The 27,704-nt window shown below is 39.7% G+C and overlaps 1 protein-coding gene and 1 long non-coding RNA gene across 3 annotated transcripts in view; both read right to left on the bottom strand.

Annotated features, from left to right (window-relative positions):
• Positions 1-462: 462 nt before the first annotated feature.
• On the bottom strand, positions 463-16,654 carry LOC148164393 (uncharacterized). The gene is made up of 3 exons (XR_015768261.1): positions 16,525-16,654; positions 7,287-7,390; positions 463-523 (listed from the first exon to the last, which is right to left on the bottom strand). It is a non-coding gene; the product is annotated as an uncharacterized LOC148164393 (long non-coding RNA).
• Positions 16,655-21,356: 4,702 nt separating this feature from the next.
• RNF145 (ring finger protein 145) overlaps positions 21,357-27,704 on the bottom strand; it is a 55,320-nt gene continuing 48,972 nt past the window's right edge. For both annotated transcript variants that reach the window (XM_028106582.2, XM_028106580.2), the window contains 3 exons: positions 26,458-26,605; positions 25,205-25,561; positions 21,357-22,980 (listed from right to left, as the gene is read on the bottom strand). In XM_028106582.2, coding sequence (XP_027962383.1) covers positions 22,597-22,980; positions 25,205-25,561; positions 26,458-26,605 — 889 coding nt within the window. In that variant the 3' untranslated portion in view covers positions 21,357-22,596. The remainder of the gene's footprint in view (positions 22,981-25,204; positions 25,562-26,457; positions 26,606-27,704) is intronic.

The following is a 27,704-nucleotide window of genomic DNA, read 5'->3' as shown; positions in this document are numbered from 1 at the left end:
ATGATAACAAGCTTTGCCAAATACCTGTAGAAATACTCCTACACTGCTAATAATACAACCACTTTGGAAAGTAGTCTAGCATTATCTATAAAACTTTTTACCGTATAATCCAGAAATTCCACTTCCAGGAATATGTTCCATAGAAATGAATGTTAAATCAACCTAACATTCCAGGGATAAATCCCACTTGGTCATAACGTAGAATCCTTTTTATATATAGCTAAATTAAACTTGCTAATATTTTGTTAAGAATTTTTGTATCTATGATCATGAGGAAAAATGGTCTGCAGTTCTCTTTTTCTGTGAGGTCTTTGTCTGATTTTGGTAACAGGATAACAGTGGCCCCATAGAATGAATTGAGAAGTGTTCCCTCCTCCTCTATTTTTGGAACAAGGTTGTGAAGGATTGGTATTATTTCTTCTTTAAATATTTGATATAACTTACCAGTAAAAATCATCTGGTTCTGGACTTCCCTCTGCAGGAATGTCTTCACTTGCCAATTCAATTTCTTTACTTCTCTCTTCTGAAAAATTTTTGGGGCACACAAATACAGAGTGACAAGTGATGAAGTCTTGTGCCCTCCAAGCAGGCTTCCTTTTTCTTTCTTTTTTTTAAATTGTGCTAAAATATACATAACTTAAAACTTACCACCTTAACCATTTTTAAGTGTACAATTCAGTAGTGTTAAGTATATTCACATTGTTATGCAACCGAACTCCAGAACTTTTTTCATCTTGTAAAAAATTGAAACCCATTAAATAATGCCCATTCTTCCCTCTCCTGGCCTCTGGAAACTACCATTCCACTTTCCATCCCTATGACTTTGACTACTCTACCACTTTATAAAAATGTCTTTTTATCACTGACTTATTTCACTTAGCATAACGTCCTCAAGTTTCACCCACGTTGTAGCATGTAGTAGAACTTCCTCTATTTGAAGGCTGAACAATGTTCCATTGCATGTATATGCCACATTTTGCTTATCCATTCATTTTGTTAATGAATGCTTGAGTTACTTCCACTTTATGGCAATTGGGAATAGAGCTGCTATGAACATGAATGTTCAATTTCCTTATTTCTAATTGGTCTATCCACAGTCTCTATTTTTTCTACAGTTTGGCAACTTGTCTAGGAATGTATCCATTGCATCTACATTGTCCAATTGGTTGGCAGAAAGTTATTCATAATATTACCATATCATCCTCTTAAATTTTTTAGGATTGGTAGTGATCGTTCCTGATTTTTGGTGGTTTGTGTCTTCCCTTTTATTTGTCAGACTTGCAAAGGATTTGCCAATTTTGCTAATATTATCAAAAATTGAACTTTTTTGGTTTCATTGACTTTTCTGTATTGGGGGGTTCTAATGCATTGATTTCTGCTCTAATCTTTACTATTTACCTCCTTCTGCTTACAGTTTCTTAAGAAAGGAGCTTAGGTTATTGACTGGAAGCATTTATTCTTTTCTGATATAGGAATTTAAAGCTGAAAATTTCCCCCTTAACTCTTTTTTAATACATCCCATAAGTCCCATACATCCCTTTGTTATATTGTATTTTCATTCTCATTCAGTTAAAAAAAATATCTTAACTGTCCTTGTGTTTTCTTCTTTTACCCAGGGGCTACTTGGAAGTGTGTTGCTTAATTTCCTAATACTTGAGGTTTACCCAGAATTCTCACTGTTGTGGATCCCTAATTCAATTCTCTTCTGGTCAGAGAACAAACTTTGTATGATTTCAATCTTTTAAAATGTATTGAACCCACAGCTAACATCAATCATATTCATTGGGGGAAAACTGAGAGCTTTCCCGCTAAGGTCAGGAACAAGACAAGGATGTCCACTCCACCACTTTTAGCCAACATAGTACTGGAAATCTAGCCACAGCAATCAGACAAGAAAAAGGGAATAAAAGGCATCCAAATTGGTAAGGAAGAAGTAAAATTTTCATTATTTGCAGATGACATGATAATCTACATAGAAAACCCTGAAGACTCCACTAAAAAAACTACTAGAATGGATAAATCAATTCAGCAAGGTCACAGGATATAAAATCAATGTACAGAAATTCATTGCATTCTTATACACTAATAATGAAACAATAGAAGGAGAAATTAAGAAAACAATCTCATTTACAATTGCACCAAAAATAATAAGATACCTAGGAATAAACCTAACCAAGGAGGTGAAAGACCTGTATTCTGAAAACTATAAAACACTGATGAAAGAAAGTCAAGAAAACACAAACAAATGGAAAGATATTCCAGGAAGAACAAATACTGTTAAAATGTCCATACTGCCCAAAGTGGTGTACAGATTTAATGCAATCCCTATCAAAATACCAATAGCATTTTTCACAGAAATAGAAAAAATAATCCTAAAATTTGTATGGAACCACAAAAGACCCATAATAGCCAAAGCAATCTTGAAAAAGAAAAAGCTGGAGGTATCACAATTCCAGATTTCAAGTTATACTACAAAGCTGTAGTGATCAAAACAGTATGATACTGGCATAAAAAACAGACATATAGATCAATAGAACAGGGAAGAAAGCCCAGAAATAAACCCATGATTACATGGTCAATTAATCTTTGACAAAAGAGGCAAGAATATGCAATGGGAAAAAGACAGTCTCTTCAACAGATGGTGTTGGGAAAACTGGACAGCTACATGCAAAAGAATGAAACTGGACCACTTTCTTATACCATACACAAAAATAAACTCAAAATGGATTAAAGACCTAAATGTGAGACCTGAAACCATAAAAATCCTAGAAGAGAGCCTAGGCAATAGTTTCTCTGACATTGGCTGTAGCAACATTTTCTAGATATGTCTCCTGAGGCAAGGGAAATAAAAGCAAAAATAAGCTATTGGGACTACATCAAAATAAAAAGCTTCTGTACAGTGAAAGAAACAATCAACCAAACTAAAAGACAACCTAATGAATGGGAGAAGATATTTACAAATGACATCTCTGATAAAGAGTTAGTATCCGAGATATATAAAGAACTTATACAACTCAACACCAAAAAAACCTAATCATCCAATTAAAAAATGGGCAGAAGACATGAACTGGCATTTCTGCAGAGAAGACATACAGATGGCCAACAAACACATGAAAAGAGGCTCATCATCACTCAGAAGCAGGGAAATGCAAATCAAAACTATAATGAGATATCACCTCACACCTGTGAGAACAACTAAAATCAAAAAACACAAGAAACAACAAGTATTGGCAAGGATGTGGAGAAAAAAAGAATGCTCATGCACTGTTGGTGGGAATGCAAGCTGGTGTGGCCACTGTGGAAGACAGTATGGAGATTCCTCAAAAAATTAAAAATAGAACTACCCTACGATCCAGTAATCCCACTACTGGGTATTTACCCAAAGAATACAAAAACATTAATTCAAAAGGATATATACACCCCTATGTTTATTGCAGCATTATTTACAATAGCCAAATTATGGAAGTAGTCTAAGTGTCCACTGATAGATGAATGGATAAAGAAGATGTGGTATATTTATATATATACATATATATATAGCATAATATATATTATGCTAAGCAAAATAAGTCAGAGAAAGACAAATGCCATATGATTTCACTCATATAAAATTTAAGAAACCAAATAAACAAAAGGTGAAAAAAAAGAGAGACAAACCAAGAAACAAACTCTTAAGTACAGAGAATAAACTGATGGTTGCAGGGCGGGGAGGATGGGGAAAATAGGGGATGGGGATTAAAGAGTGCGCTTGTTGTGATGAGCATTGAGTACTGTATAAAATTGTTGAATCACTATATCGCGTACCTGAAACTAATATAACACTGTATGTTAATTGTACTGAAATTAAAATTAAAAAACATAATAAAAATCAAAAAATAAAAATAAAACAGATGCACTGACATTTATTTTGTGATGGACTATAGGATCTATTCTGGAGACTGTTACATGTGCATTTGAACAAAACGTGCATTCTGCCCCTGTGGCTGTCTCAAGTCGGGACATTGCTGTTAAATCCTGGGCCGCCTGCTAGACCATCGCTTGCAAGCTGAGGCTAGTGGCTCGCTGCTGGCTCTCCCTGTCTGCTCGGCATCAAGATTGCCGCGCGAACGGATGATGCTCCAAATCCAGGAGCCCATTCTGGGGGCAGCAACAATGCCGCCGGCTCTCATGGCTGCCCCCCACCGTCCCCCCTCCCCAGGGTGCAGGACCACCACAGAACTAGGGCTCAGGGAAGGGGTGGGAGCAACTCCTTCAACAGTGTCACAGATTCATACCTGCTCTTCCCGAGTTCAAGGGTTTTCATCAGTGTATGGTAGGTTTCTGATCAATTGCCAGAGTGCTGAAATGGTTGTTTTTGAACTTTTAACCAACTTAATAGCTGTTTTGGAGGACAAGATTTGTCAACCTTCTCACTCCATCATGCCAGAAATTGGAAGTCTAAAAACATAATCTTAAATAAAGTAACTAAGGTGCGGAAGAGTACGTGCAGTGTAATTCCATATGTACTGATTTCTATGTGCAGCAAAACTAAACTACATGGTTTAGGGATGAGTGTATAAGTGGTAATACTATGAAGAAAAGTGGGCAAATGATGATCCCAGAAAGGAGGATCGTAGTTACCTCTAGGGGGCAGGGGTCATGGGTGGAAATGGAGAGTTTCTGGGAAACCAATACCATTCTGTTTCTTGACTTGGATGGTGGTTAACAAAGTTTACTCTACAGCCGTTTCCTAAACAATATGTATAGTTTTATGCATGTTTCTTTATGTGTGTTATACCCTACAATAAAAACTTGTATAAAACATACTATTAGTTTGTTAGTTTATTCAATAAATATATATTGAGCAACTTTGGTATGAAAGGCACTGTTCCAGATAATGAGTATACAGTAATAGAAAGCTCTCTATTCTTATGGGGCTTACAGTTTCATGGGAAAATAGATAGCAAAAAGTAAGCCCCTCCAAAAAGGTATTTTCAGATTTCAATAAAGTCTGAAAAACAGGGTGGTGGGTAGAGGGAGGCATCGAGGATGAGGGCCTTGAGCTGGATTATCAGAGCAGGTCTCTCTGAGGAGATGACATTTGAACCAAGAACTGAAGACCAAGAAGGAGCGGGTCATACAAAGATTTGGAGCAAGCACCTCGCACAGAGAGGAGATAAGTTCAGAGCTCGGAACTATCTGGAGGAGAGAGTGGCATGAGAGGAATTTGCAAGCTGACATCCATTGTCTGAAGGATTTGCTCTGGAGGAACTCAAGGAAGTAGAGGGAAGGAGTTTGAGCAAAAACCGAGGGAGGCCAAACTCTGCTCAAGGAAGGGCAGGCCTTGCAACCGTCAAAACTCGAGTAGACCCATCATACTTGGATGTGAAGCTGCCAGGGGCAAGAAGGGTTTTTATAGTCATCATTTTAACTGTGTACCACGTGAAAGCAATTCTGCACCTCTTCTTTTTTGGAATTGCTCTTTGAAAAACATATTAATGTCAGGAATGTTGGCCTTAGTAAGCCATCTCTCTCAGTAAAATGGTTCTTTGCATTTGCCGGTACAGCATATGCCATGTGCAAGGTTAGAACCACCAAGGAAACCAAACAGGGAAGGGCCACCCAGCCTTTAGGAATGAGTTTGGATGGGCATGCTGTTTATGATCCAAAATCACAATTTTCTTCTGTAGAAAGGGAGATGCAGATTAAATCTTAGAATATTTTTAAATGTAGGGGTGCCTGGGTGGCTCACTTGTTAAGCGTCTGCCTTCGGCTCAGGTCATGATCCCAGGGTCCAAGGATCGAGCCCCATGTCCGGCTCCCTGCTCAGCGAGGAGCATGCTTCTCCCTCTGCCTGCTGCTCCCCCTGCTTGTGCTCTCTCTTTCTCTCTGTCTGTCACATAAATAAATTTTCTAAAAAAGAATATTTTTTAATGTCTTTTTCACAATCATGTACCAGGTAACCAATCTCACACTAAACTGATTAAATAATACACATATGATCTAGAAATGTCTGCACCTACCATTTTTGTAAGTATAAACTCTAATTTGTTATCTATTTTATATGTTTTGTGTAACATTTAAGGATTTAAGGAAAGATCAACCAGACTTTTTTTTTTTTTTTTTTTTTTTTTTAGAAAGCATCATAATATAAGGGGCACATGGCTGGCTCCGTTGGCAGATCATGTGACTCTTGATCTCAGGGTCGTGAGTTCAAGCCCCATGTTGGGGGTAGAGATTACTAAAAATAAATAAACTTAAGGAAAAGAAAGGAGGTATCATAATATAAACAAATTATACCACTGTAATTTTCTTTTAATACAAGACCCACGATGCAAAGCTGAAGCCATCCTTGACGACTGTGCTTCTCTAGAAAGCTGGGGGTTTTGTTTGTTTATTTTTAAGATTTATTTGTTTATTTGAGAGAGAGAGAGCATGAGGGGGGAGGGGTAAAAGGAGAGGGAGAGAAGCAGACTCCCCACTGAGCACAGAGCCCAAGGAGGCTTGCTGGATCTGACAACCCTGAGATCAGGACCTGAGCCCGAAATCAAGAGTCAGATACTTAAGTGACTAAGCCACCCAGGCACCCCTAGAAAGCTACATTTTTATAAAGAGAACATGTGTGAACCACACATGATTAATAAAGATTTCCTTTGAGGCAGAAAAAAAAAAAAGCCTTTTCCCCCCAGATTAATAATTATACACAAATATTTGTATATGCTTTATTTTCAATAGGCAGAAATAAGAAATAACTCAAATGTCCATAAGCAGGTGAATGGATAAACTAATAGTATATCCAAAGAATATTACTAAACAAAAAAGAATGAGCTAACTCATAGAGTATCATTGATGAATTTCAAAGTAATTATAAAACATCAAAGAAACCATGAAAACAAAAAAGAGTAAACATTTTAGGATTCCAATCATATAAACTGTAGAAAATGCAAACGCCTCTATTGTAAGTGGCAGCCAAATCATTTCTGTGTAGAAAGGATGGGGGTGGCAATCTGGGTGAGGGCAAGTTTTGGGGGATAATTTTAAACTACTTTTACATAGCCTTTTGAATAAATGTAAGAAATCTCAACTACCCAGACTAAGAACTGGCAAGGGGCAGTTAAAACTCCCCCCAAAATACCCTTGGAATCACCAGTAGATAATTCCTAAAGACATTGCCAGTTAGTTCCTGGTACCTAGATCCCCAGAGTCGATACAGGCTCCGACCTTTCTGAGCTGGTTCTTCGGATTTTTTTTAATTCTACGAGACACCCTGTATTCATAAAACAAATACCATTTTTGGTTTAACTCACCCAGAGTTGGTTTCTATTACTTGCTCCACAGAAGGCTCATATGGTGGGGACCTGGGCACCAGATGGGATGAAAGGATCTGTAAAGCCTCTTTCGATGCTGTGGTCTGAAGATAAGCACAAATATAATGAGACCTCTCTCATAGGAATCAATAGTTATAGATGTGCTAGGAAGACAATACTTGACTCAGTATCTCAAATAGACATGTTGGCTCTAAAACATTTCAAAACAATGAAATAAAGTATAATTTGCAGCCCTGGGGATATAGTTCCAGAAACTGGCTCAAAGTACACTGACTAGTGATACTCAGCAAAACCTGGAAGGAGAGTCTGCCAGAATACCATCGTCCATTCCATTGAGAATGATGTCAACACATAATCAAATAATTGACCGAATGTTGTGGGGGGCGGGGAGGAATCTGTAAACATAAAAAGGGTAATGGAACCATAAACATGAATCAGCATTAGGAACAAACGGGGCTAAAGGAAACCTGAAGAATTCTTTAACAAAGCTCAAGTAACTTTCTCACCAGAAAATAACCATGCTTCATATCTGATTGTCATTAGTATACTCAGTGTATCTTATATATATTGGGACATCTTCTAATATCTGCTCACTGTGGTTTGGATTTCCACTTAGGTACAGTAAAGAACAGAGGGAAAAAAAGCGGGATTTTACTCTGAATTGGGATGAGTGGGTGGTAAGAGTATAGTTCTACCAAATTTGACATAGAAAAAAAAGTTTCTGGGGCGCCTGGGTGGCTCAGTTGGTAAAGCATCTGCCTTCGGCTTGGGTCATGATCCTGGAGTCCCGGGATTGAGTCCCACATCGGGCTCCCTGCTCATTGGGGATCCTGCTTCTCCCTCCCCTTCTGTGTGCCTGCTCTATCTCTCTCAAATAAATAAATAAATCTTTTTTAAAAAAAAAGTTTCTGTTGATTTTTTTTATTTTTTTAAAGATTTTATTTATTTGTTTTACAGGGAGAGACACAGCGAGAGAGGGAACACAAGCAGGGGGAGTGGGAGAGGGAGAAGCAGGCTTCCCGCTGAGCAGGGAGCCTGATGCGGGGCTCGATCCCAGGACCCTGAGATCATGACCTGAGCCAAAGGCACACGCTTAACAACTGAGCCACCCAGGTGCCCTCAAAGTCAACCTTTTAATGAAAATTTCTTCTGAAAAGAAATCCCTCTAGGTTTTTTTCCAGATAGGAACAGGGTTTCATGCAAGACAAAAAACATTCTGTTCTGTTGAACAGTGAAGCTGACCTCTCAGCTTTTGGGTTTCTAATGGCAAATTAAGCTCACCTCGCCAAGGAAATTAAATTAGGAAAAAATAACTTTTGTAATGCAGGAAATATTTGGTGTATTGATCTTCATGAATTTCCTGATTTTTTTTTTTTTTACCTTTTAATAGTTTTCCTTAATGGCAACACCAGCATTCAGAAAACAAAACACACCTGATAGAAATTCTTTGTCTTCCCCTTTTTAAATTATTTAGGATGACTGGGTAGCTAAGAAATTGTCTCTGCTCCTATAAAACTCCCTACGCTAATTGTGGCCAGCAAATTAGTAATTATAACTGACTATACAAAGCAGGAAGGGGCTACCCTAATGCCAGGGAGTAAAGCATACAATTAGATGGCTCAGCTTTAAACGTCTTCACTCTGAATCTCTGTGAAGAACGAAGAAGAAAGCTCTGCGCCAAAATTGAAGGGGACCAGTTTTCTGATTGTGTCCTAGGGGATCTGGATAAAGCTCAAGCAATTTGAAGCGTACCCTCAGGTTGTACTCAGCAGAATTCCTGACCTCTGCCACATTCTATCTATCATAAGCCTTTATCAGGAGAAGATGCCAAATCACAAGCCATTTGGTGGCATATAATTGCTTCGACAATGACAGCAGAGGGGTATATATCATCTCCTCTGTTAAAAAGGGAGTGTTTCAAATGGAAGAAGACGGACTATAAAAGCAAATTTAAATAAACATGTAAAGGAAGCTAACCCAATACTAAATGGAAAGGAATATCAAAATAAAATGAAAGCTTAAATACAGATTGAAGAAAACAATAATGTGTGACTTCTAATCATACTCTTTAGAGGCTATTAGAAATATTGAAGAATCAAGAATTGAAAGAAAAGAAAAAACAAACGAACTTAGAACAGCTTATGGAAGCATGGGACTGGTTTTAGATGGTATATGAAATATTGTGGTTAGTTCGCAGATGCAGAATTAAGTAATACTGAACCACACAGATAGGAAGACCTTCTCAGTCTCAATTCTTTTGCTTACATCAAGAGGGAAGTCTCAGGGCTAGCCTGTCTTCAACTTCTCTTTAACACCTCCAAACCTCCCTTTAAAAAGGAAAAACAGAGCAGGGTACAGGCTCTGAGCCTTTGGCAGACAATAACATCTACTCTAATTATGTTGTTTTTATTATATTTATTTTTGTGGTTACCCTCTATTTATGGCAAGTGAACTGGTTTCCATTTGTAATTGGCCTATAAATTATTTCCTTTATTTACATTTTTAAAAGCCAAGTCAACTTAAAGACAAGCATTAGATAAATTCGAGTACTGGGTGGAAAATAAAAACAAAAACAAAAAACAGAGAAACCAGTAGTGGGCGCAACATGGTTGAGGAAAAATCTTACAAGGGGCCCTGAAATGATTTTAGTTGAGAAAGCATCAGCTTAAAATCATAAGCTGTTAGAGCCAGAGGTGACGAGGAGCCAGCAATCCAAATTCCCTCATTTTACAGGAGGAGACCAAGACTCAAAGAGACAGGGCAGGGCTTGCCAGGAGCTGCCATCAGATTTTCTAATGGCAGAGACAAGCGTTCATCTAAGCCTGTTGTCTCCTCCTCCACTGTTTTGCCATTATTTAACTTGTAGCCTTCTCAAAAGCTACCTGTGTTGGAATTGGCTACGTGTATCCAGTCCACCACAGTGTCAAAGTAAGGAGGCAGGCCACAAAGGAATTTATACTGCAACGGTGAAAACTCGTGCAACTTGCAAAACTACAGTGACATCTAGTGGTTTCTCTTTGGTAATGCAACTCCCTGTGCAAACCTTGGTTTGGGCAGGCTTCTCCTTAAAAAGCACACATCAGGGAAATTCAAATCAAAACCAGAATAAGATACCACCTTACACCAGTTAGAATGGCAAAAATGGACAGGGAAAGAAACAAGAAATGTTGGAGAGGTTGTGGAGAAAGGGGAACCCTCTTACACTGTTAGTAGGAATGCAAGTTGGTACAGCCACTTTGGAAAACAGTGTGGAGGTGCCTCAAAAAGTTGAAAATAGAGCTACCCTATGACCCAGCAATTGCAGTCCTGGGTGTTTACCCCAAAGACACAGATGTAGTGAGAAGAAGGGTCACATGCACCCCAATGTTCATAGCAGCAATGTCCACAATAGCCAAACTGTGGAAAGAGCTGAGATGCCCTTCAACAGACGAATGGATAAAGAAGATGGGGTCCATACATACAATGGAATATTACTCAGCCATCAGAAAGGGTGAATACCCAACTTTTACATCAACAGGGATGGGACTGGAGGAGATGATGCTAAGTGAAATAAGTCAAGCAGAGAAAGTCAATGATCATATGGTTTCACTTATCTGTGGAACATGAGGAATAGCGTGGAGGACATCAGGAGAAGGAAGGGAAAGATGAAGGGGGGGAGTTGGAGGGGGAGACGAACCATGAGAGACTATGGACTCTGAGAAACACACTGAGGGTTCTAGAGGGGAGGGGGGCGGGGGGATGGGTTAGCCCGGTGATGGGTATTAAGGAGGGCACGTACTGCATGGAGCACTGGCTGTTATATGAAAACAATGATTCGTGGATCACCACATCAAAAACTAATGATGTATTATATAGTGACTAGCATAACATAATAAAATAAAATTTAAAAAAACACACATTTTTATAGAACATCCCTGTTTGGGTAGGTGTCCTCATGAATGGATTGATTTTTAACAGTAATACAATGTAAGTGAAGTAGTGCCCTCCTTATGCATCATATCAAGAAGCACATGTTGATCATTTGTCCTATCGTTGATGATGCTCATTTTGACTGCTTGGCTAAGATGCTGTCTCCCGGTTACTGTCCTTTCCTTTCTAATTAGTAAGTGATTTGTGGGGCAATATTGGAGGCTATATAAATACCTTTTTCTTCTTCAAACTTTCTTCCACTACTTTCTGTATCCATTGATAATTCTCCCCTGAATTCTTCATTATTGTAATGGTTGCAAAATGGGACTTCTCTAGTTCTGTCACGCTGTTCTACATTTTATTAGTTATCATTTTACTGAAAGAAGAGCTTTCCCTATCTCTTATCTATTTATGTTTGTAGGTATTTATTAGTAAATAAATTTCTTACGTCATCTATAATCTACACAATAGATTATATGTATAGATATCCAATATGGTTACCATAATTAGAGGAGATATATAAAGATATATAAAATTTCTTTAGGTTCTCAACCAACCATGTCCTCTCTTTTTTTCAAAGATTTTTATTTATTTATTGAAAGAGAGAATGGTAGAGAGAGAGCATGAGAGGGAGGAAGGTCAGAGAAGGTCAGAGGGAGAAGCAGACTCCCTGCTGAGCAGGGAGCTCGATGCAGAATTTGATCCTGGGACTCCAGGATCATAACCTGAGCCGAAGGCAGTCACCCAACCAACTGAGCCACCCAGGCACCTGTCAACCAACCATGTCCTCTCTTGCCTCTGGGTCTTTGCTCTTGCTGTTCCCTCTCATTTGAAGACCTCTTCCCAATAGATGATAGTGTGTAAGAATTCATGAGTATATTCATGTATGTATCATATAGTAGATATTATATGTAAAATATTATGTAGAGGATAGATTATGTATTCATGTATAGGTTATAGACTGTAATCTGTACATAATCGATAGATTATAGATTATGTACAGGTTTACACTATATATTATCTATCACTATTATTATTTATTCTATTCAAAAATACAAATGTCATGAAATTCAAAAATTATGAGGAATTGTTCCATTATAAGAGATGTGACAATTCAGTGTAATGCATAATCCTGGATTAGATTCTGCACAGGGTGTGGGGAAAAGAGCTGTAAACAGCTATAAAAGGCATTAATGGCGGACCCCTGGGTCGTGCAGTGGGTTGAGCACTGGACTCTTGGTTTCGGCTCAGGTCATGATCTCAGGGTCATGAGAGGGCCCCCCTGTTGGGCTCTGCACCCAGTGCAGAGCCCCCTGAAGTTTCTCTCTCTCCCTCTCCCCGTGCTCACTCACTCTCTCTCTAAAATAAATAAATAAATCTTTAAAAAAAGACATTAATGGGATAATTGATGAAATTTGAATAATCCTGTGAATTGGATACTGTGGACTAAATAATACTACCATGCGGTGTTATATTTCTTCTTTTGATCATTTTACTCTGATTATATAAGAAAATGTTCTTGTCTTAGAAAATGCGCACTAAAATATTCAGGGATAAAGCAGGATTATGGCTGCAGCTTATTCTTAAGTGGTTCAAAAAATAATGTGTGTATGTTGAGAGAGAAAATGAAAGTCCATGTGGCAAAATGGTAACCATGATGAATCCTGGTGAAGGGTACAGCGAGGTCCTTTGTACTCTCCCAGCAACTTTCCAGTAAGTTTGAAATTACATCCAGAAAAAAGGGTAAATAAAATTTTATGAGATTTTAAAAGTCTTATTTATTGAAAAACAAATGAAAAAAGGGCAAAGCAAATCAGTAAATCCGCACCTAGAGGCCTGAGAATTTCAGTCTCAGCTACTAAGTCTCTTCTAACTCCTCGTGTAGTTTGAGGTAAAGCACCACTCTTTTCACTAGGGAATTATCAATGCTGGTCAAGGAAATCTATTATAAATTACTCATTTAAATTCCCCAGATGTCTGAAGAGTTCCTCAAAGGCTCACATATTTTTATAAAAGCTCACACATTTAATACCATCGTGTACAAAGGACTCTTACCACGTTGGGTTCTGGCATTGGACCAACCAGCTGTAATTACCCTTAATTTGTAATAGAAGAAGGTATGAAAGAAAAATTGCTCTGAAATATCACTCTCATCTTCAAAGGAACAGAAAAGGGTGACGATGCAGATGGAGAAAGCGACTCACTGGATGTGGGGGGAAGTTGTTGAGAACGTTGTATAGAGGGAAAAATAGAAAATAATCTCAGGATTTGGAACTAAATAGCCATGGGTTAGAGTCAACAGTTGTGGAACTTACTAGCTGTGTGGTCTGTGGGATTGATTTATTTAACCACTATGAACCCCAGCGTCTCGCCTGCAGAATTAGAGCTATTTCCAGTGGGTATTCTATACCTGGCACTGTAAGAAATGACTACCCTCTAGGTCCGAGGCCCAGCACGATGTGGTGGTAGATTAAGTGGATAATGTCTGACTGCTGGGGCATCCTCATCTCTTCCCTGTACTGCCACAGCCTCTTAACAGGGGCTCTACCATCCACTTTTGTGAATTCTTCCAATCCATTTTCCACATGACAGCAGCATGACCTTCCTAAAAGAAAATCTTCATTCCAAGTCCACACTTCCTACTGTGGGGCACTAGCCCCCTTGGGACCTCATGGCCTTGTCCCTGAGTATCTCTCTAGCCCATCTCCAGTCTCTAAGCTCTACACTGTCTGTAGACCTTTGTGCAATGATAGACATGTTCTATATCTCGAAGGTCCAATATGGTAGCCACTGGCTATACATGGCTATTGAGTGCATGAGATGTGGATAATGTGACTGAGAAACTGAATTTTTAATTTTTGAAATTTCACTTACATTTAAAGTAGCCACATGTGGCTAGTGGCTACCATACTGGACAGAGCAGACACATGAAGCTTCTTTAGGTTCCCATCCAACTATGCCCTCTCCTGCCCCTGGGCCTTTGCCCTTGCTGTTCCCTCTCATTCGAAGACCTTCTCTTTCTCCTTTGTCTCAGTCTACACTTCACTTGTTAAATGCTTTTATAGGATAGGATGCATATAATCTCTGCCATGTCAAAATTTCAACCAACTTTAATTTGTGAAAGTAAGCCTCTATTTCAGAGCAATAATAACATTTTAACTGTGCCTTTTCATTTCCACTGACAGATGTGCAAGGTGTTTTTCTCTTTGCCCTTGGCTGCTCATTAATCCAATGGGTAGAGGGCATCTATGGGTGGTCACAGGCAACAATTCATGCCATCAGTGTGTTTTGTTTTGCTTTCACATTTTTAAAATGGAGCCAAAATTTTAAATGGAAGAGACTTCATTAAAAAATCTGGATTCCTGGATGCTCTGGAAAAAACCAAACATCTGCTCACACTGGCCCCACATTCCCTTCTGCTCAGCAATAATCAGCTAGACTCATTCCAATATGGTCATCACTAGCACACATGGCTATTTAAATTTAAATTAATAAAAATTAAATAAAATTTTCAATTCAGTTCTTCAGTCCCACTAGCTACAGTTCGAGTGCTCAAGACATACATGGTAAAGGTTACTACCCTGTTGGACAAGGGAGATACAGAACATTTCATACAGTCATCATAGAATGTTCTATTGAGATGCATTACCTAGAGCACAGTTAGGGGGCAGGGAGTAGATGCCTGTTTAAGGGGCAGGAGCTTCTAAGCTTCTATTGAATATCACAATGGGACTGGACTTAGATTTTCTGATTTTCCCAGAGAACTCAAGAACCCAGATTTTTTATGTGAAATCTCACAATTTTTAAATGTTAGCTCAAATTTTTTAGAAACATTGTCTAAGCAAAAGAAGCACGGTTGCCAGGCAGACTGATCCCCCTAGGTGCCAGTTTGCCAACTCTGAGGCCGAACACTGGCAGAGGCATCAGACAGCAGCTTGCCCGAGACTGAGAAGAGGGGGCATCGAGAATACAAAGGTTCCGGGTGGGGTTGGGGGGAAGCACACATGGCCCTTCAGAAATCAATCCTCCACCATCAGCAACACGGAAACACAGACCGAGGCTACCATCTTCCCAGTTCCCTTCTTTGTGAGTTGTACAATATAAGTGCCCCTTAAATTTTCAGCAGTGCTTCATCTTTTCTAAGGGGGGAGGAAGAGTTTCAGAGTAATTTAGGGAAGACTAGTGGATTTTGGAAAAGATTTTTCGAACAATTAGAAAGAAAACAGGAATTTATAACGTTTGTCTCTATCCCTCACATGTTGCCTCTCAGTGATGTAATACTTCGGTTGGGAAGGAAGTAGTTTTATATTTTAAAATTCTCTAAACCATGACTTGACTCCCCAGTCCCACACACTGCCCATCTCTTCTCTTCCATTGCATGGTCTGCACCACTGGGGGCTTCTAACTACCTCGAGAGCATTTTCCTAGTAAGTGTTGCAAGGACATTTGATAGGCAACAGTTTCCAACTTCCATGTCTTGATGGGCTGTGGCTTGCCATAGATCAGGATTCATTCTGCAGCCTTTTACTAACTTGTTTTCCCTTTTTAAACAATTTGTTTAAAAATTGATGTCAGATTGATAGTTTTAAATATTATGCTATCTCAGAAACTTTCACTATTCCGTCTTTTCACCAAAGCTCATGTATAATACCTTTCCATTTAACAAAGCAACTCTCTTGAATACAGCCGAATACACAGGGATATTTCAAATTTTTTTTTGTTTTTGAGGTGAGCAGAAAAAATAGGAAGAGCCCTAGACTGGAATTCAGGGATCTAAGAACTATTCCCAGCTCAGCCATCAGCTGCGTGTGGCCTTGGACAAGCTGAATAGTGCGCTCTCTTGTTAAAATAAGGCAACTGTTCTGGATCTCTTGAAGGCTGGTTTACTTCCAAAATTCTATATGTTTGTGGGAAAAAAACTGACAATGTAAAACTGAAAATATAAATAGTTTCAGACATTTCTGGGTGGCTAATCAACCACAATCGTTGGTAGACGAGATCAGGTCTCACTCGTGCACCTGCACCAACGTGCCCGCCAGGCTTTGCTGCTTCACTGCAGAAGCCCCGTGCGCTGCTTGGAGTCCTCACCCATAAATGTTCCCCACAGGCACACATCTCTATGTCTATTTCTTCTTTGAGAAACTTCTTCCATAAAAGCAATAGTTCCAAAACCAAAAACCCCACCACCACCACAACCAAAATAGCAGGAATATTTGCCCTAGATCAAAGGCTCTCACATTTCGACGGATCCGAATCATCTGCAGAATTTATAAACAGAACAAGTACTCAGGCTCCATCCCAAACGTACCCAGTCAGAATCCATGGGGCTGGGCCCAAGCATCTGTAGTTTTCACAAGCTTCCCACCAGCTTCCAGTGCCCAACAACGAGGGAGGAACACTGGCCCAGGTCCATGCAATCATGTGGTGATACCACAGACGTCAAGTGTAGACCCAAACTGAAAATACATTCAAATGAAACACTTGGTTACTGATTTTTTTTAATGACTACTATAATTAAAGAAAAATGAAAATACAGATTCTACACGTGCACAAGTGAACATCAAATTTATGCACAGTGCTCCTGGTTCTCTTCTCTTTTCTGCTTTGATCCACACAGAGTATTTGCACTCTACAATGTCATTAAATGAGAAGCAGAAGCCATGCTTGCCAATAAATCTGAGTTGTCATCTCCTACTTGGACAGAAGTTTGATGAGAACAATCTAATTTCCGAGAGCAGGTAGTGGTGGGGAGGGGATCTGGGGTAAGGGAGAAAGCCCGTTCGACCCACTTTAGCTCCTGCCAACTGTTGCCAGGCAGGAACAATTGACCAATACCAGCTCTTCCAATTTTCTAAGAAAAGCCAGAAATCGGATTTGTACGTATAGGCCTGCAACTTTTAAACAGTTGGCAACTAATTCAAATGTTTTTTAGAAAGTCATTTAAAAGTGCACCTTTGGGGCCAAACCAAGAAAAAATTCATCAGCCCAGATTTCACCTGAATGCCCCAGGTTTGTAATCTCTGTTCTAGAAAGCTCTGAGTTCTGGATCTGAATTTAGTTGGATAATCAAAAAACCACTCACAGAAATGGCCTCAACTTGCTGGCATGTAATGTTATGCTCTCTGACCCTAGAACTAACAGAATCCTCTGCCATTTTTAAACTATGGGGTTTATACAAGGAGCCACATATAAAGTTCATTTGTTCACTCAGATATTTAGAGACCTCCTGCTCTGTCCCAGGCACTGGAAACACAGTAGTAATCCGAACCTTAACTACATTTAATATTTGGCATAGCACATAAAAAAAAAAAAAAATACATGAAGCTTATCACTCAGTCCGTGGTAAAGATTAGAAATACAGATGGGCAAAATCGTAAGAGCAGAACAATACCTCAGAGATCATTTTGTCAGATGAAGCTGAAGCCCAGAAAAACAAAGCCTGGCCAAGGATCACACAGCTCAACCAGGAATAAAAATTATAGCCCAGAGCTCTAGCCTTTAGTCAAGGCTCCTCTCACCTCTTCTGGGCCGATCTGCCTAAATCCAAGAGGACCAGTAAATGATTGTCAGGGAAACTAACAGGCTTGGTGCCACTCGGAGAGATGACTTCAGTTTGGCAAGTTCTCATTTGGAAAGTAATAGAGTATTCCATCTAGAATTGAAACAGAAGTTCTTCTAGATTCGTGGGAATTATTTCCAGCTAGTCAAAAGCCATTCTCTTTTACCTTAGAACATATAAAACAATAGAAAAGCAAGGAGTTACTTCTATCTATTAAGAATAGAAAGAAAAACTAAGGGTCAAACAGCCAACATTCATAAAAAATAGATTAGAAGAACACCAACATCAGTTTTAGTAAGAACAAGGAAAATGGATGACTCTAGAAGCATGGTTAACAGCAGGGTTTACTCAGTCTTTACTAGAAATGTCCCGACTTCGCTCTGAACCATACTGCAACCAAATGGCAAATCTGCTGGAGAAGGAAGACTTTTTCTGAGTGGCCACAGGAATAATTAGTTCTGCAAGCCGCTCCTAGTATTTTTTGTTATTTTCCAAGCAAGTGTGATCTATTAAATGCAACTTTTAGTCATAGCATTCTGTACTTTCAAAGTTGGGAGAAACAGGTGTACCTTAACGAGTTACGGAATTGTTTGGAATGTGTTTGAATTTCAGAAGCTGAACGATAGGCAGTAACTTTAAAAATAGAAGTAAAAATGACTCCTGCGCAAGTGGGGGTGTACTTGTCAACAAGGGGAGTTCTGTTAGCACTGACTAGAAAAGTAGCTTGAAAAGACTAACTCCAAAAGTGAAATTACGGGTGACTTTTATGCTTTTTAAATACTTTGCTTTCCCTGGGGCGCCTGGGTGGCTCAATCAGTTAAGCATCTGCCTTTGGCTCAGGTCATGATCCTGGGGTCCTGAGCAGGGAGCCTGCTTCTCCCTCTGCCTCTCCCCCTGCTTATGCTCTCTCTCAAATAAATAAAATCTTAAAAAAAAATACTTTGCTTTCCAAATCAGTGTTTAAAAAATGAGGAAAAAGTATTTTTAAAAACCATATAGGATTTAAAAAAAGTCGAAACCTTATAATTCCTACCTTCAACCTGCCATGATTCTAAAGTTGGACACTATTTTTTTGTGAAAGCCAGAGTAGAAGCAACTAGAGTGTAAAACTTACTTTCTTGCAGGTGTTTTTTTTTTTTTCCCAAAACTTAGCATATTCAAGTTATTAATTCTTAAATCTCTGTAAGGCTCTTGTCCCATTACTGGAGCCGTTGGAAAAAAGGCCTCCCTTTTAAACTTGGAAACTACATAATTTTTCCTTCTCCACTAACCAATTCAATTCACAATTTGACATAACGTCAAAACCTTTGGGGAAAGCAAAGTGTTTCTGATGTCAAGTGCTCATGAAAACATGGCAGGCATACTTCAGAGACAACATGGGAGCCCTAATGAGGGGATCGCAGAGCCTCGTGTTCGGGCCAGTGTTTGAAAAGCAGACCTCTAGAGACCTACTGTGCCAACAGCATGGTTTAGATCACTGGAACAAGTTTTATAACATGAAAACACCACAAAGTGGAAATGCATGTTAATAACTAGTATGAGGGTTTAGATGGTTGAGTACTAACTTTGATGTCAAAGTTCATAAGGTGATAAAAATCTTTTTAAGAGAAAACAGATTACAAGTGGATATATGTACCCATGGTCTGAAAAACAGTGGAAATCAGCAAGTGGACACAAAAAGGGCCCCAAAAGGATGTCGTATTTTCTCACTTAAATTTGATCAAGTGCAATGGAAGAGAAATCCAATCTAACTCTGTTTTCTCTTCAGAGATGGTTAAACTTTGTCTAAAGTCAAAAGTCAGTGAGTTGGAAACGATTACAAAAATGATCAGGAAATAGAAATCTGAAATACGGATGGCATCACGCAATAGTACGATCCCAGGATATCGGAACAAGTAGCCAATTAAGTCAGAGGTTCCCAGTCAGTGTACTTCCAACAGGTGTGCTCCCAAAGTCTGAACTGTGTAAATAAGATTAGGTGTTGCTTCAGCTGCGGTGTGGTAGTCCTCGGCACCGCTCACGTGTTCTCTGTCCAGGTCCCAGAGGGGAGACTGAACTTTTGTAGTGTCCCGTGCCGGTGAGGCCACAGTCCAGGCCGTGGGGGGATGAGCGGAGGGGGCAGACGTCCACTGAATTGCTAATGGACCGTCTTCCCAAGCCCGTTGTCTCAGCCATGACCATCAGGAAGGTTCAACAGTGGCTGTTCCGGCAGCCTCCAACCAAGTTGTCTGCACCAAATAGAGCACCCGGCCAACTCCACCGTCACATAGGCAGTGTGCATGAGACAGAAACTTTTTGTTGTTTTAAAGCCACTTGAGATTTTGAGGGGTTTTGTTCCTACAACATAATATAGCTCTCCTGAATGAAACAAAATAGGATATATATACTGAATAGAATGTGATTTGTCCACCAGGCTGCTGACCTGAGAGGCTCATGTGACTTGGGAAGTAGAGCTGGGGTCTCTGTGCTAGTAGGAGATAAAAAGTGTATTATAACATGAAACTGATGCCAAAGAAGTCTCTAATTTTATTAAAACAGTTGAGTACTTTTCCTGTGGTCTACAGGAACACAGTCCTTCGGTCAGAAGTGTAAACAATGCTAAAAAATGGCCAAGTTCACTATGCCATAAATGATTCCAACTTTAACTGTAATTTTATTCCTTTGTTTGACAAAGCACCAAAGAGTTTAATATTTGAACACGCACCTTTTGCTCAAAGGGTAAAAATCAGTTTTAAATCAGAGGTCACTACCAGCCTACCACTAGAGGGGGCCATCTGCCAAGGACGGTGACCCACTTTAGCTACACCCAGGGAGAAAGGCACTCTAGTCTAGCTTCTTTTCTTTAACATAAAACTGCTGGTATCACCCAGGAAGCTTTGGAAAAAGCACATTCTCAGAAACCCCCAAAGCCTGATTCAGTAGGTCTGAAGTTGGGTTCAGATATGTGTAATTCTTAAAAATGTTTGGAGTATAGTTGACACACAGTGTTGTATTAGTTTCAGGTGTGCACCAGTGATTCGCCATCTCTCTGTATGCTCTGCTGTGCTCACCACACAACGTTGTTACACCACCATCAACTATATTCCCTGTGCTGTACCTTTCATCCCTGTGATTCATTCCCTAACCCGAAGTCTGTACCGCCCACTCCCCTTCCCCCATTTGGCCCCTCTCCCTATCTCCCCCGTCTGGCAACCAGCAGTTCTCTGAATTTACAGGTCAGATTTCTGCTTTTGTTCGTTTATTCATGTTTTGTTTTTTAGATTCCACATGAGTGAAATCATATGACATTTGTCTTTCTCAGTCTGATTTCACTTAGCATAATACCTTCTAGGTCCATCCATGAAATGTGTACTTTAAAAAAAAAAAAAAGCTCTCCCCAAATGCTTCTAATGCAAAGCTAGGTTTGCTTCCACTGGTGTAGATTTCAAAAAGCTGGTCATTCTCAATCAAAAAGTTTTGCCATCTGCAAGGCATTTTTGACAGGGATCAAGACACAAGAAACCTGGCTGGATAAAAACAAAACCTCCTAAGGACAGAATTTCAAACACTTTACAAAAATAATCATCACAGGAACAAAACAGTTATCTTCAAATTTAAATTTATTAAGACATTCAGCTATGTCTGTCAGTCTACATCCAAATTTGCTACTAAAAATAAAATAAAGTCACATCCCACATTAGGAATATCGAGTCTGAAAAACACTTTTTGAGCCAAGCCTATATTGTATAAATAAATGACTAGTTTCTTTTCATATCAAAATTCCCATAAAAAATTACATTCCCCCCTCCCCAGTTCTACCTGTAGCCATGATGAATGTAAAAATTTAAATATGACACATCCTTGTCAAAGAAAAGGTGCAAAGTCTATTAACAGCTTTAAAAGTGGCATTTGCAGAGTGTGATCATACAGTTAAGTACTCATTCCCAAAGTGCAAATATTGCCATGATTTAACACTGTTTTGATTCAGTCGCAAGAATTAAACATTACACAGATTGAAAAGTACACTTAGGGCCTTTATCAGTGCCCTAAAGCCCCTCCCACTTTGGTCTCTTACACTAACGTGGACCCCAAAGTGTTCATTAGAGTTTTAGTTTACTTCACACAGCCAACACAGTATACAATATATTAACAAAAGTTCCATATACATCAAAATATTGAAGACTCCATCATAAAGTTCAAGAGTCTCAGATTACATGAATGCACCCGCAAGGCCCAAGTGCCCTCCCACCCCCTCCCCTAAAGCACATACGAAGTATGAGTGTGCTTCAATCCTGGAATACAATCAATGCTCTTAAGTCTTTGATTTCATTTCAGTGCTGTACAAAACTCAATTATCACCTGACTTGAGTCCCAAGTAACTGAAGGAAACGGAGGTGGTCAAAAGGGCTGGTCGCTACTCATACTTTGCAGTAAGAATGATCCTGTCCCATAGAAAGTGAAATGTCAGTTCTGCTTCTGCCCGCTTCTTCCCATGCTGTCCTGATGCTCTTTATCCTTTCTTTAGCCCCTTTCAAGCACTCAAATCTGATTTTATTTATCCCTTAGAAGTCAGGGGCAGTTTCTGAAGTTGTTGAAGTTGAATTTTCTTGGCAAACCTCTACAAAATATCAGCATAGGATATATAAATACATTTTGATTAGCATACATTGCCAAATTTCTCCCACAATGTCAGGGGGATGAGAGCAAGCAGCCTCCACTGAGAGTACTTCCTGGATCAGATCCTTGGAATGTCAAGTTTCCCGCCTCATCACCTCATACATTCATTCCTCAAATCTGAGCTCAAATTTCATAGTGAGTTAACTCCTCCAAAGTATCAAAGCGTTACTTCTGCTTCTTTTCCTCTACGCTGACCTCAACAGGACATGCTTCACCTTTTTCACTGAAAGGATATTCCTTAGGGTCACACGTCCCTTCCCGGCTATCTGACCTAGGGGCAGTGCACTCATTATTGTCCCTAGACCCTTCCTGCACCCCAGTCCCTGGAGGAGGCTCCTGATTTGGAGGTTCAGTTCCTTCCTGGAGCATGTTTTGCTCGACTCCAGCAGGAGGTTGTGGAACCAGCTCAGTTCCTAACCCTGGAAGCTGGGAGGAGTTTTTGAGGTGGCAGTGGCACAGAGGGCAGGTCTCCTGGACATACAGCCACTTCTTGAGACAGCCTGCATGGAAGAAATGACTGCAAGGTGTGATCACAGCAGACTTCATGTCCTAGAGGGGGGGAAAGATACCTCAATAAATGCCTATTATCTAAAACCTTTGCGGCTAATCCCAAAAGTTCTAGTTCCAACATTTCTTTCCCACAAAGTCCCCACAGAAAATTTGTAACACAGATTTTAGAATAAAACTCATTTTAGATTATAGTGATAATCGTCCTGCCTTCAAAGACTCCTTTGTACCAACAATGCAAGAACCACTGGCTCAACAGATAAAAGAAGTAAAAACCAAAAATGATTAAGAAACCAACATCTTAACTGGCTTCTGTCTTCGTATGGAACATGAGCATCACACAACTACTGCAGCGTGACTGCTGGGTCCCTCCCCGCCCGCCCACCCCCGTGGCAGGAGTGTAATTAGAACCTCAGAAAATCTGATGAAGACAGGACTTCCCACAGTTCTGCTTCAGCACAGCTGAAGAGATTATTCCATGATGAAATTACTGGCAAGGAGACAAAATCAGCCACATAACACCAGGGTATTGGCAAGGAAGTGGCAATTTCATAAGGGACACCGTATGTGACAGGGTCTGTCTAAGGCGGCGCTTCTCAGTCTGCATCACAATCGCCCGGAGCGCTTGCGGGCCACGCACATTCCCGGGCGCCCCCAGACCACTGAAGTGGGGGGTCGGAAGGGGCCCTTGCAGATCTACAGCGACAGCCTGTGCACACCCAAGTCTGGTGGGAAGTGGGAGTCTCTGCATTGACGTTCCTTGCAGGAGACAGACGCGGGAGGGACGGCTGAGGACAGGACTTAATTGTGAAGAATGTGTGTTTGGGGCCGCAGCCGTTAATTTTAAGTCCCGAAAAAAGGAGTTACGGTTGTCACAGAAATTCCTTGCCAAGAACTGGTAACACCTGGGAGTCAACTTTTAAGCAGAAAGCCATTCAAGGAAAAGCAGCCAGCTGGGAAGTTAAGCAATCTGACTTTCATTTTCCGCGTAGTATCGGCAGGTAGTCCTAGCACCTCAAAAAAAGTGATGTGACAAAAGGAAATACAAAAACGAGACTCTTATTTAAATCCCAGAGATGGACTATTTAGACATAGGCCCTTTGATGTGCTCTGTCCTGCGCACGATGCTGCTGCCAAGCACCAAGAGGCAGAACTAAGACAATGGCCACTCCACTTGGGGGGAACCTACAACACTCCTTCGTCCCCCAAATGCAAAAACCACCTGGAAAACATTATCTTGCGAGTACCCAAAGGTATGTACTAATAGCAAGAAAAAAGTGGTAGCTGCGTTTTATTCTTGGACGAAACTCTTACACTAGACAGTCTTCAACACACACAAATACATACCCACTCCCATCTAAACTGTAAAGCAGCCCCGGACGAAGAACATTCATTCCTTCATACTCACTGACGCTATCCAGAGTTTTATTCCACCAGCTTGCACTCTTTCAGAGCCACTTTAAAGGAAGAATTTCTGTTGTTGCCCTTAATTTCTATGCATACTTCCAACAGTACGGTTCAGCTATAAAAGCTGCTACTCAACCACCCCCTGCACAGGTTACCGGTGACTAAACTGTAGGCCTATTTTTCGCTGTGATAGTTCCAAACTCATTTAAATACTATCTTTTAATTTTAATAGAAGGCAGACGTCAGCTATTCATAACACACATGCCAAAGATGCCAGGAAGGCCAACTACAATGGCACACGGATCAGCTGCCTCTACCATAGCCTCCGGCCCCCAATTCCAGACGCACAGGTTATATCCATCTCAGATGTCCATCAACCCACAGGTAAACACATACCCTCTACACTTACGTTAAGTAAACGAATACTTCTTCCCCATCCTGGAAATACCAGAAGGAAAAGCATCAGAATCTTGGCACACCACTTTTCAGAAGTTGCTGACTCCTGAATTGATAGTATATATTTGATAGTGTGTGTGTGTGTGTGTGTGTGTGTGTGTGTGTGTGTGTGTGTACACATATTTGGGAGTAAACATAAAATACACCTGACCTGTTTTTCCTTTATTTATGGGTGAGCAATGTTGAAAATAACAATAAATTAGAACTTGAGGGACTAAATTAAAAACTTAGTTCAGAAATAAAATGGAAATATTCTATCAGGTCTTTAATAATTTGAGACCTATTTTTTTTAACCAAGGAAATAATTCTGCCTAGAAATTTAACTTAAATATGGTTAACGTGGTTAAAGTCCCAGGGGATACACCAACAACCCACCCAAATGGATTCTTACTGTGCAAGTTACCTGGTAACAGATGGCACAAATATCATTGTGTTTCTCCAGCTGCTCTTTTGTAGCAATGGGTAATGATTTAATCTTATTCACAGCATCCCTGCGGAGAAGGAAGCTCTTCCACCCCAGCTGTGCCCGAAGCCACACATTATAATAGGAATGGATAAAGATGATCATTGAGCCCATTACGGTCCATTCTCCAAAGATGGTCTCTGAGACGCCATAGGCCACCACACAGAGGGCCACAAGAAACTCCAGAAGGCGGTAAGTGCCATTCACATAGTAGATGACATCATCCATGTTTTCCACTGGCTCTTTTCTGAATTCCTCAACCATAAATAAGACATAAATAAAAAGTGTTCCCAAAACCTGGGGGAAAAAATACATGTATTTTTAAAACAGAGTATGACCACTAAAAAAGACTTTTCATAGACTTTAAGCAATAACAACAATCCTAATACTTTTAGGATGCCATATTTAGTATCAGCGGAAACCATGGTTTAATTAAAATGTGGGTGATCTCAGTAATCCAGGCATTTGATACCAAAAAGCCGTATCTTGAGACTTTCTTAAAAAATTCTGATTAGTCATCACTTTTCTCTAACTCATCCTTTCCTTTTATTCCTCAGATCACCAAAACCATTAAAATTCTATTTAAATTTTCCTAATTCTGTAGTTGTACATGCTCCTCAACTTTCAAAGAACCTTTACCTCTACAAGGAACAATGAATAAATCTTGGTTGCCAGTGTTATATTTTCTTTTACTTCTTACTGATCAGGCAGCAAAGATCCACTTTCAAGTTATAATAAGCTGATTATTTCCAGGGCAGTATCGTCTGTTGTGCGTATCTATGTGTGTATTACACCCGTATGTCATATATTCATACACATCAAGAAACTAAGGATATTTTCGAGTGGGTATTTACTTAAAAAATGTGCTCCAAACAAGCTATAAAATCTTTTAATATTTTATAGTTGCTTATCAATTTAAGCTTTACACGATAGCTCTGTATCCATTTTAAACATTTGCAAAGTTTAATTACCTTGATTAAAAAATACAGTGACATGGATAGGTGTGGTATTTCAATAACCTACCATCTAACGTCTGTGCTTATATCAGTGTAATGTTTTTCTGATAAGTAAGGTAGGAAGTTATCACCTAAATAGGCCACTTACAATCATTCATCTCAAAAAAGTTTAATTCCTTTTCTGGAAGGAAAAATAAGAAAATCAGTTATTATATAGTTAATTATTCCTAGGCTTACCTGAAGAGAGGTGAGAATGCTGCTAGAAATAATGATAAGCAGCCAAAAATCCATGTGGAAAAACTGGCAAATCATGTAAGCCATGTAAGCAGGGAACACTAGTAAAAATAAACAAAGGCTCACAGCACGGAAGTGTTTCCATAAACTCCTAGAAAAAGAAAAATACTCCTTTAAAGCGCCTGTCACCCAGGACCACAAGAATCATGTTAGGTCTCGGGCCATGCTGACATTTCCCAAATACTTTACTAAGCATCCTTCTCCTTGCCAGTTACTGTACTAGATTTCAGGACAGGGGTCATAGGCCTGGTATTTCAAAGCCATCTGAGTCACCCTTTCTCTTCTCTCCACTCAGTCAAAATTGCCAAACACCATCAATTCTCTTTTATTTTTTTCAGTAATTAGCTTTCAGTTCCATTTTCATTTCTACCACTTTCAAAGTTATCTCAGGCTTTTGGAGCATTAAGCCTTAACAATAATGTGTGACCTTAAGTCATGAGACATCTTCTCCCCACCTGTTACACTGTGATGAAAATCTCTGCTACTGTGAGCGCAGTATTACTAAGAGGAATGGTTCTCCAACAGCTCTATTAATCCGCACATCTGTCAGGGCTAGAGGCGTAAAAACTATGAACAACTGTGTTGTAGGACCTACTAGCTGGTCTTCCTCCCCTAGTCCCAATCTATCCCAGACACTGCCTGCCTGATTAATCTTCCTAAAGCTCTACTAGTGTAATATTGTCAATGCCTTCTCTAACTTCCTAGCCTGGCATCTGAGCTCCTCGACTCCCAGTGTTTTGGTCCAAACTTGTCAACACCTGTTCCTCACTACAAGCAAAGATGGTTAATTAACTGTACTCCCAGAAAAACACAAACACTCTTACACCCCACTAGAAATGCCTCTGGTCCCACTCTCTCTTGTTCTAAACCCTTTAGGCTAGCTCAAACTAAACAAATCAGGTAACGTGAATCCTTTCTCCAGGAATCACTGACCCTCTCAGAATTCTTAACACTGGTACCAGCCAATCATACACTGAAACTGCAGTCTTGTTTCAATGATACAGATATTTATATGTTGTATGCCTCAACATTTTTATTTATATTTTATAGTTATTATCTAAATAATATTAATGTACACAGACATAAAAATGTCTTATCACCCAAATTTAAACTCCTTGAAAAAAAGAACAGTAACTCCTTCACATAGCTCAGCTTTTAAGCTCAAAGGCTTGTTTGTAGTGCCAAATAAA

Source organism: Eumetopias jubatus, unplaced genomic scaffold (assembly GCF_037043125.1).
Source record: "Eumetopias jubatus isolate StellerSeaLion01/CBP00866 unplaced genomic scaffold, mEumJub1_p1.0 scaffold_5, whole genome shotgun sequence".
Taxonomy (NCBI): Eukaryota; Metazoa; Chordata; class Mammalia; order Carnivora; family Otariidae; genus Eumetopias; species Eumetopias jubatus.
The sequence above is the reverse complement of the archived record's forward strand: the minus strand, read 5'-3'. Positions and strand labels throughout refer to the sequence as shown.